Source organism: Asparagus officinalis, chromosome 1 (genome assembly GCF_001876935.1).
Source record: "Asparagus officinalis chromosome 1, Aspof.V1, whole genome shotgun sequence".
Classification (NCBI taxonomy): Eukaryota; Viridiplantae; Streptophyta; class Magnoliopsida; order Asparagales; family Asparagaceae; genus Asparagus; species Asparagus officinalis.
Window position 1 is genome coordinate 75123597 of NC_033794.1, and position 11519 is coordinate 75135115.

The following is an 11519-nucleotide window of genomic DNA, read 5'->3' on the forward strand; positions in this document are numbered from 1 at the left end:
AATGATGTTTACATGTTTATAGTGTTATCTGATTTTTAGATATTTTTCCCGATATATCAGTTGATATCTATCTATCCCGTTATCTGTAATATCGGCCGATATTGGGTTGTATAGTTTTTTTTTGTATGGGTTTGGGTTTGGGTTTGAGGTCGGATTTCCAACCGGACCCACATACCCAAAAAACCCCTCTTTGCTTCAGAATTCACAATCAATCTCACAAAAATCCTAACCATTATAATATTAGCACTCGTCTCTCTCTCTCTCTTAATCTCACACCCCTCTATTCCTCACTCTCTCTGCACTCACATCTCTCTCTCTCTCTCTCTCTCTCTCTCTCTCTCTCTCTCTCTCTCTCTCTCTCCCCCCCTCCCTCTATTCCTCACTCTCTCTGCACTCACATCTCTCTCTCTCTGGTAATCCCCCCCCTCTGTTCCTCACTCTCTGCCCTCACATCTCTTTTAATGTTCTGCACTTTGAAGTTTTCATGATGCAGTTGAGAAGAAAGTTTCTATAATCAAAGTCATCCAAAAGATATATCTTGATGCGATTTCTTATGTTTAGAAATCGTTAAATGTGTTTAGGTTACAAATTAGAATGCTATATTATGCAGGGTTCTATTATGCATGAACATCATCCAATATGACACCCTGATATTTACTACATATCCCTAATATATCCCGATTTTCGCAATCTGTAGGGATTTTGGTCACCTAATATGTATGCGGTATTCGATATTTAAAACAATGCTAACACGCTGTCAACTTGAAATGGGATTAGAATGAGACTGAATAATTTAATTCAATAAGTTTATACTTACTCATAGGTGTTATCTACAGCAAGCCATGTTCCTGCACGCTTACAGAGATCTGAAATTCTCTGAAAAGGACATTAAATGAACTAGAACAAGAAAAAGAACTGGTCAAGCATGTTCATATTTATGCTCTTGAGTACGCATTAGAGGAGGGAGGACCTCGAGGAGAGGCTTTGGGATAAAGGCACCAGAAGGGTTTCAAGGAGTAGCAACAGAAACAAGCTTCACAACTGGTCTTATGAAAATACACCTCAGTCCCAAAGAAGATGAAAATACACCTCAGTCTAACATTTCACATGTCTTAGCTTGATCAAGAAAGATGAAAATACACCTCAGTCCCAAAAAAATCACCATTTTATCCTTTTTATTATTTTCCATTTATTTTTGACAGATGAGGGGTATTTTTTTCTTTTTAACGGTGTTACTTTGGGGGTAAAGCGAAGATTCTTCAAGGAGTTTTGTAAAATAAAAGAACATCAGGGGGTTTATATTCTAAACCCTTTAAATTTCAGGGGTCTTTATATAGTTAAGGGAGTTTTCTGAAATTAACCCTATCAGAAATAAGAAAGCTATATCTACTTCATACATGCATAGTTTTAGGTTGTGTAACTGGGACCAATTACAATATATATGCTACAAGCCTACATCTTCACTTGGTCCTTTCAGTAAAGGACTGACAGGAATAATATTGCATCGGTATGACATCTTACATAATGATAGGCATAACTTCTCTGAATCCCAAGTAATAAAAGTTAGCACATTAACCGACATTAGCACTTGAAGTTGGCATGAAGGAGTCTCACCTACATCAGGTTTAAGCATCGTGTGATTGCTAGGACCAACCAAAATATCAGTGGCGCCTGTCATTTGGAAGGCCATGTACGAACTGAAGTAATAAGGTGCAAACATAACAACAGAGTCCCCAGCATCACATAATGTAAGCACGATATTTGCAAAGGCCTGCGAAATACATGATGTGTAAAATTTGAATTCTCAAATATCAAACAAGTTATGCAAAAGAAAACAAGAACCAGTATAATACTTAAACATCATGACAAGAAAGTTACTCACCTGGTTTGCACCAGCTGTCACCGTAGCAGAAGATTTGGTCAATTTATTTTCCTGACGTAACTACAACCAACATAGTCTATATGAATTACGACATAAATGGAACCGACTTTTACTATAGCAGAAGATATGACCAACCTAAACATCGTTCGAACTTTTTAATAAATATGCTACAATAAAATGGTAGAGTAGTATTAAAAATACAGAATGTTGACAATAAAATAGTAAGAGAAAGAAAGGTTTAAATAATAGTTGGATTTGGTTTCAGTATGGTCTGTACTCAATAAGTGTAGTTTAGGCAATTTCAACAATATATGTAGGTTTCTTTTTGAGTTTTTCCTCATGCCCCTTGACCTCTTTTGAAGTTAGACTATTACATTTACTAATTTTGAGTAAAACTTATTAATTTTGAGTAAAACAAGGTTTTAGTCCAAGTAGTTGAATTTGATCAAAATTGGGATCCATAAAATACTTTAGACAGCTTTTGGTTAACTCGTAGAACCAAAATTATTGATAACATTAAAACCTAACCATCTTCTTTTCACAATTACATAAGTATACACCGCTTACACATCTACATGACCAGTTGCTATTCTAGGTAAAAATCATCTTCTAATCACAATTGTGTTCACTTTGCTGGCATAACAAATGTTAACCATCACTTCATCAACAGTTCAACTCATATTAGGAAAGCATCAAGAGGACATCTCATGTTTTCGGGCATTCTAGTAATAAGCCACCTTCTGCAGACAAAGGAGTTAATTAATTGAACAAGTTGAAGGGAGCAATCTCAGATTATCGCGACATGCAAACTAGGAGTTGATATAAAGTGCGCACCCTAAAATAATGCGCTGACTCATATGTAGTAAACTTGATCAAGTAGATATATCAGAAGAGCGAAGACATGACAAGTAGGTAAGGATAACAACGATTACAATAAATCACAAAATAAGCATCTAAGGTTTTTGATAACCTGCCTTGATACAAGTAAAATTCATCAAATCCTGCCGTGCACAGAAGGCACTTTATTGTTGTAAACTGATGTTGAACAAGTTTATATTATGTCCAAGAAACTGTTTTGAGTAGTATTTTGATTGTTTATTTTTCATATCTAGCTCTTAAGATCCAGAAGGAAAACATCATATGAATGTGTGTACAAATACTAATATTATATTCTGGTAGCAGAAGTTTAGAACTTGTTGCTTACAGTTACTCACCTTTTCTGTCAATGCCTGCCGGAGCTCTGGATGGCCTTCCATCAGCACCATAATGACTAGTGGAAGGCCACACAGTCTCTTTTGCTTTGTTCAATGCTTGCTCTGGTGGCTGCCAATATACTAGACCCTGCAGTAAGTTGCATTGAAGGTTAAATATTCTCATATTATGAATAATCTTAACATTTTAATGAGAATCATGTCAAATAACCAATGGTCCCTACCTCCTCTTCTCATGCTCCAAGATTCCTGCATCCCCTTGTTGATAATTTTGATGACGATATACTTACGTTAGGGACCATTTAGTCCCATACTGACTAAATAGGAAGTCGATGCGGGTTTCTATGGGATTTGGATTTCCTCCCTCTGACTGCTAGCTTTTAGGTTTGAGTTCTCATAGGTCCTTATAAATAACATCAGAGCCAATGCCACCTTTTCGGTTGCAATTGAGCAGTGGATATGGTTGACACCAGAATTTCAGTAACCGCACGGCACTAGCCTAGTACAGAGTCAAAAGGGTTGACGCCGGGATTGCAATGTCCGACCAGGACAAGTGCAAAGCCAGCCCATAGGACACAGTGACTTTTCTTAGGGCCCTTGCAGCATATATACGCATGTACAAAATAATCTTCAGCAATTTCCGTAGGCCTCATATGTTTTCAATAGTTATTTATATTACAAATAGATGTTGCATGCTGAGGGCACCCTTTAACAAGCATCTAACAATTTACCAACCGCCGAGTTGCAACTTGATACCATCTCTTCCTCATTCTCAAGTACTAGTGCCCACTGAAGCTATGCCCATCCCACTCTATACTTGCCCGCTAAATTTCAACAACAAAATGTTTCATAAATCTAAAGACCAAATAAACCCAAAGAGAGCCACAAATAAACCTGAGCCAACGAGATGAGATCACGACCAGCTTCGCGAATCAGCCCTCGAATCTGCAAAGGGATCAAATATAAACAGAAACCCATTTCAGATATCCCAAGTTCACACATCGAAAAATGAATAAAAAAGAAAGAAAAACCAACACAATGGAGAGAAATTCAATTCAAATCGACCTGACCATGACAGGATTATATCAGCCTCCAGCACTCTCCGTGAAAACTCGGCACTGTTGGATAGGGAATTCCTAATCTATTTTGGTAACATGAGGTTATTAGGATTCCTAGACTACTTTGGTAACATGAGGTTATTAGGATTCCTAGTCTACTTTGGTAACATGAGATTATTAGGATTCCTAATCTATTTTGGTAATAGGTTATTAGGATTCCTAATTTGATTTGGTTTTGGTTTAGAATTCCTAGTATGTTTTTGATTTTAGGATTTCTATATATATGGAACAATTGGAAGAGAGAATTTGGTGGAGAAGAAAAATTGGGGATATTTGGAGCACAGAAAAGAGATATTTTCTGAGCTATTTGTTTAGGGTTTTGTTTGGAGAGATTAAGAGCTTGTTGGTGAGATTAGTTTGTTCCTTCGAGTGATTTGTAATCTCAGTTTGTACTCTTTCTTTATTAGTGAAAACCTCATCCCCTTCTTGCCCCGTGGACGTAGGCAATTGCCGAACCACGTAAAACTATTGTGTTTGGATTTGTGCCGTTGTTTTGATTTATTTGGCTTTTATCTCGACGTTTGTTTGATTTGGTTCTCGAAGCACGTCCGTTTGGTTGTCCGCTTCCGCGACGCGCACAACAATTGGTATCAGAGCTCCAGATTTCAGATTTAGGGTTTTGTCTTGGTTGGAGGAGTAGATCAATTTGGAAGTTCGGCTAGGGCTTCGTTTGGTGAGAAAGGTGGGATCTTTTGGTAAGTACTCTATCTTTTTTAGTTTGGATCTATTCTTCGTTTATTCCGCATTGGTTTGTTGGCGCTTGGGCTATTTGGAGGAGTAGATCGCTTTGGAGGCTCTTCGAGGGCTTCGTTTGGAGATAAAGGTGAGATTTTTCCTATTTGTGGATCTCGTTGCCGTCGTGCGGAGTGAGATCGTTTGGAGACTCTTGTTAGGGTTTCATTTGGAGGTAAAATTCTCTCCTTTATCAGTTTGGATCTATTCTTCATTTGTTGGTGCTTTGAGATAGTTGGCCGAGATAGAAGGATTTGAGGCTGGGTTATTTGTTTATTGATACGGTGCATTGGATTATTGAGAAGTGCCCTTGACCTGCATATTGAAGTCCTTTTGAGCACGTTGGTATGAGCAAGAAGACCGAGGTGGAGTTTGGCACTTCTATTTGATGATTGAGGGGTCTTCTATTTGGTGTTCATTCAGGCATTTAGGGGCCTTCCAAGGAGGCATCATTGGAAGGTAAATTGGTATTTTGGTTTCCTATGTTGGGGATTGTACTAGGCATTTGTGGGTTGCAACCAAATCCCGTTGGTTTTGAAGTCCTAGTAGTCAACAATAGTTGAAGAAGTGTATTAGGAGTAAGGTGAAGGTACTTCATTCTGGTTGTAGAAGGAGGTACAAGAGTGACCTACTGTATTTGTGCCGAGCTCATGGCAGTTTGAGACACTTCATTGGAGAGGAAACATTAGGGCGATGAGATGAGATGGCAGATTTGGGTAGCTGTTCCTTTTTGGAGGAGGATCGGCGTTTGATGTCGAGCATTGGCATTGGTGTGCAGGCTACGACATGTTTGGTCCGTCTCATGTATAGATTGCCGACTGTTGCATGTATAGATATGGGATCTGGTGGAGCTGCTTCAGATTTTGGGTTGCGTCGGATGTTTGGCTACCCAGCACTCAGTCACATCGTGGATGTGAGATTTGATCCGATAGCACATTTGGGATTCAGAGACGTGTTTAATTATCAGGTATTGGCTTCTGACTTGGTTCTGAGCAGGTATGTCACGGTTGACTCTCAGCAGGTGGAGAGTGATGATCAGATCTTTGGGACATCGCAGCGGGTGGAGAGTGATGCTACTCCACATTGGGAGGAAACTCCAGATCATACTACATCATTTGGGATTCCAGCTGATGTGACACAGATTGGGAATCATGTTGATTTGGATGCAGATGATAGGTTGATTGATTCGAGTACAGCTGATGGATGTAGTCTGGATATGGCCATTGGTTCATCTCAGGTGGAGATGTTTGGATTATTTCAGTTTGGAGCCATTGGAGGTGCTATCAGCCACAGACTTGAGTTGTCATGAGTCCGTTGCCGTGGCGTACTGGACGCAACAAGTGAGGCATTTGGTTTGGTCGGTGTCGGCTCAGTTTTGGGAAAACTTCGCCGAGGTGGAGAATTGTTGGATAGGGAATTCCTAATCTATTTTGGTAACATGAGGTTATTAGGATTCCTAGTCTACTTTGGTAACATGATATTATTAGGATTTCTAATCTATTTTGGTAATAGGTTATTAGGATTCCTAATTTGATTTGGTTTTGGTTTAGAATTCCTAGTATGTTTATGATTTTAGGATTTCTATATATATGGAACAATTGGAAGAGAGAATTTGGTGGAGAAGAAAAATTGGGGATATTTGGAGCACAGAAAAGAGGTATTTTCTGAGCTATTTGTTTAGGGTTTTGTTTGGAGAGATTAAGAGCTTGTTGGTGAGATTAGTTTGTTCCTTCGAGTGATTTGTAATCTCAGTTTGTACTCTTTCTCTATTAGTGAAAACCCCATCCCCTTCTTGCCCCGTGGATGTAGGCAATTGCCGAACCACGTAAAACTATTGTGTTTGGATTTGTGCCGTTGTTTTGATTTATTTGACCTTTATCTCGACGTTTGTTTGATTTTGTTCTCGAAGCACGCCCGTTTGGTTGTCACGCTTCCGCGACGCGCACAACAGGCACAAGCCCCCATCTCTACGCTTCTCTTGTCACAGCAAAACTTGCATCTAATTCTGCAAATATCAAGCTTTTAATATGCAAATTTATATATAAATATAACTAAAATTAATTAAAAATAAAAATAAGGAGAAATTTTCACTGTAGACCCAATTCCAGATTTAATCACTAAAACTGACCCACTTTAAAGTTATTTATGAGAGTCGACACACTTTGAATTAATTGCAGTACTAATTAGTCGGGGTTGCCAATCCCGACTAATTAGTAGTCTAATTACAAGCGAGATCACGAAGGAGTGAATGTTTGAGGCTGCTAATTATGCTACTAATTAGTCGGAGTTTACAACCCTGACTAATTAGTACCACAATTAATTTAAAGTAGGTCGATTCTCATAAATAACTTTAAAATAAATTAGTTTTAGGGATTAAATATGAGAATGAGTTTACAATGAAAATTTCTTCATAAAAATAAAGAAAGAAGCTACCTAACAGAGAGAGAAGAATGGTAATCGAAACCCTCTTAAACCACCAATGTGTAGCTAATGGCATCAAAATCGAAACACCAAAATCTTATCTCTTTCATGCCAGATTTTACCTATCTTTTAGTGGGCAATAATCAAAATTTAATATTTGTTAGAGGACAACGAGAAGAGTGCAAAAGGAGCAGCGAGAAGCCGAGAATAGTGCAGATATAATTATTCCACCGTATTCAATTTTGGGGTTTTTTTATACATACCCCTAAACTTTATCTATTTTGAAACTTACCCGTCCCACATCTATGCGTAGGGGTGCATTCGGTCCGGATACGGCTTGAATATGATGCTTATCATATCCATATTCACTTCCACATCTCGGATACGGATGTACCTCGGTAAGAAAAATTCATATCTATATCTGCTAAAATCGGATACGGTTACGGATATACACGCGGATATATAAGCGGATATGCATGCAGATACAAAATGGATATGAGAAAACAAGATAGTATTGAGAAAAACATAGTTCATGTAATACAAAAGAGTTCATTAATATATCTATTCCTCTCTAATAATAATGGGAGGATCCAAGATTTACTATTCATACTACAGTAAAAACTACAGTAAATTACCGTAGTGTTGTTACTGTAACACAAACAGGAGGATCCAAGATTCACTATTCATGCTTTAATAAATTACTGTATCGTTTAAAAATATTACTGTAGTATTTATTACCGTAGCTCAAGGGTGATACTGCAGCATTTAAAAATGTTATTGTAGTACTTACAAAAACTGTGTTTAAATACAGATTTACTGTAGCGGAAATAAGAAAAATAGAAGTTGTGCAAAGCACGGGGTGCACACTAGTTCATTATATTTGAAAAGCTAAGATCAGACATCTTGATCATCAAAATTAACCACAAATCCATAATCTAAGAATTAAAACTATTGTAAGAGTGTGATTAATATGCATTCGGATATTTCGAATACGGATCCAGACATTTCATTACAAAACTATATCCGTAACCATATCCTATCGGTTATAGATTTGAGTAACTATATCTGTATCTTAACGGATACGGTTTCAGATATTTTCTCGGATACGGATACGGTTTAGCACCCTTATCTATGCGGCCTTACAGCATGTAAGGGGCAGGATTTGTTGCTGATATAATGTAACGTTTAAAGTTGGGATACAACTTAATTTCTAGACAGAGATTCCTTACCCCGTCAATCTATACAATTAAATATTGTAACGCTCATGTAAACTTAAGAGCGCATGTTTTCACAGAAAACCCCGCACGGTGTCGCACCGCACCGTGAGGGGTGTTCTGGGCAATTGAGATTAGGGCTGAGCATGGTTCGGTCCAAACCGAAAAAACCGACCGAACCGACCCGAACCGACCCGAAAAAATCGATTTTATGAGTAGGACGGTTGGGGTCGGTTTGAAAACTTTTCAACCCGAACCGACCGATTATAGTGCAATACTACCAATTCTGATCTCAAACCCTACCCGACTCGTCTCCAAAGAGTCAAAGACTCAAACCCTGAACTCATTTTCTGAATCATTATGGGTTAAAAACAATATCATTATATTGATGTTTAATGCTTCATAATCTCCTACTTTGTTGATATTTTTTTTTCTTTAACACAGTTTGTTGTTTGATAAGAAGTTTGATGAAGTTAGAACCGAACAAACCGAACCGAACCGTACCAAACCGACTTTCAACAGTTCGGTTCGGTTTTGAATTATAGGCGGTTTGGTTCAGTTGTTCAATTTTGGTAAAAACCGAACCGACCCGACCCTTGCACACCCCTGATTGAGATAAGACAAATGGAGCAGTTAAAATATTTTACCAACCCTCTATGGCCCAGATCACGCCCCACAGTAGGGTGTTCTGATTGAATATACATGATCAAAAATTCTGTAAATTCCTTTGTCTGCATTGTTTATACTGTGTTTGCAAAAACCATCACAAATTTTCATCTCTGTCGTAATGCTTCTCATTCCTCTTGTACTGACACTGGAATCACTGGATCAATCCTCTCACGGAAAAAACAATCACAAATTCTAAACTTTTTACAATCTTGTGGAAGACATTGAAAATGCTGATAACAGTTATTATATATCCCATTAACACAAGATTTGAAGAAGAAGAGAACCCACCTCTTTAGTATCCATAAAAGTGAAAAATATGACAAACATGTATCACTAAATATGGAAGATGAGCACACCTGTAACAAGACGAATATCATCTAACAATATTTTTTTTTTTTTGGAGTGCACAATTGACATTTTCGGGGATTGATCACCTACCTGCGCAAAATTTACAGCAAATATTTCTAACAAGAAGAAGGTGATCAAATCTTACCTCCCAAAATAATGTCTTATTCTTGAAAAATAAAAAAAAAAGTTTGTATTTCAGAATGTATGACACCAATATAAAAGTAACTCCTATACCATTCCATCTCGAACAAGCTCCTCTAGACCCTGTTTCAACTTCTGAGCAGCAACTTCACAGTCAGCCTCCTTCAGCCCGCCAAAGGATATCCGAATGTACCCAGGCCCACCACTGGCGCTACCGGGGATGACAATCACACCGTGTTTCTTTACAAGCCATCTAACAACCTCGAAATCATCGGAGAATTTCTCAGGGAGCTTTACCCAGAGATAAATAGCCCCTTCTCCACCTTTAACTGCATCTTCTCCGAGAGGAGAGAGCGCCTTGATGAGCACTTCTCTGTTATTTATGAGGTTTTGTACTCTCTCTCTGACCCATTTGGGACCCACCTCTAGAGAGGCGAGAGCGAGGCGTTGCCCTATGATTGAGGCACATATTGGTATGTTGTCTTGGATTTTAAGGAGTTGGAGTCCAAAATCTTGAACCTCTGTTGGGTATGCTATCTGTAAACCATTAGTTCATGTGAGAAAAAGAAAACACAATGAGCCCATTGTACAAATGGTGCACCATGGGTTGTTTATTGCATTAATGTAAGGCTTAATTGCATTTGATACCCCAAAGCTTCAACTTTGGTACCTCAAAGTTTATTTTTTCCATTTAACACCCCAACGTTTCAGAAAAAAATTTAGTGCCCTCTGTTTCGGGACTGTATATTTTTCTATTAAATTCCAATCACATGATTAACGCGTGATCTGATTTGGACATTTATACCCCTGTGATGATTATAGACACCGCTGAAATGGGTGAGAATTGTCGAATTCTGCGGTCATGCCTTGCTTTAGATGCTCACAGTAACTTTCTCACCAATATCAAGGGCATTTATAACGAGTTCAGAGGTCTAAAAATCCAAATCAGATCATTACTTAAGAGCATCATCTAAATTTAATAAATAATAGTCCCCAACTCAAAGTCCAATTTTTTGAACATTGGGGGTATCAAATGGGCAAAATTTAAACTTTGGGGAATCGAAGTTCGGAATGGGTAAAATTTTGGGGTACCAAAGTGCAAGTAAGCCCTAATGTAATACAAAGGGTTTGGAGATTCGTACGTAATCCAAGGGTCATTCTTCCCTTGGTGCATTAATTATCCAATGGATGGGTTCCACAACAAATTGAATTCAAGAAGAATATCACTATAGGTGCCATAAAATTCTCTTCTTTTTCCTTCAACCCAGTTAGCAGTCATTTGTAACAAATGATGAACTTTGAAAACTCCATCAACAATAAGGTAACAAGAAAGTATAATGGAAGGCAATGTATGCACTTACATAACCGATGCGCCATCCCATCATTCCATAAGCTTTAGAGAAGGAGAAGATATTGACTATATGGTTATCTTCTAGACAAAAATGTTCCAATCCATCATACATGAAGTATCTGCAAAATGAGACAACAATATTAAGTGCTTATGCAAAAGGATGCTTATGCAAAAGGAAAATATAGCATATATGCACCAAAAAATGCACCTTAAAACAACTGTTCAATCCAGAATCCCATGGCATTACTGTTAAATCTGAGACCTTAAAGCCATCTTAACAGTCCATACTGGAAGCTGGTTGAAGTTAACACCAAGCAGTTTATAAGGCGCGAATTTATTATTCGCGAACTTACATAATTCAAGCCAATCAATGGCATCTATAGTGGTAAATATTTTACAGATTATTTAATTTGTAGTCTTTACATAAAAGAA

General features: G+C 37.9%; 2 protein-coding genes across 2 annotated transcripts in view; both read right to left on the minus strand.

Moving 5' to 3' along the window:
- LOC109835886 (aspartate aminotransferase-like) overlaps window positions 1-4071 on the minus strand; it is a 24965-nt gene extending 20894 nt beyond the window's left edge. The window contains 7 exon segments of the mRNA XM_020403869.1: window positions 818-876; window positions 971-1046; window positions 1569-1771; window positions 1883-1942; window positions 3097-3135; window positions 3137-3223; window positions 3988-4071. Coding sequence (XP_020259458.1) covers window positions 818-876; window positions 971-1046; window positions 1569-1771; window positions 1883-1942; window positions 3097-3135; window positions 3137-3223; window positions 3988-4071 — 608 coding nt within the window.
- Window positions 9523-11519, minus strand: part of LOC109826129 (aspartate aminotransferase-like) — a 7081-nt gene continuing 5084 nt past the window's right edge. Inside the window, exons 9-10 of the mRNA XM_020393108.1 lie at window positions 11098-11206; window positions 9523-10273 (exon numbers count right to left, since the gene is read on the minus strand). Coding sequence (XP_020248697.1) covers window positions 9824-10273; window positions 11098-11206 — 559 coding nt within the window. The 3' untranslated portion in view covers window positions 9523-9823. The remainder of the gene's footprint in view (window positions 10274-11097; window positions 11207-11519) is intronic.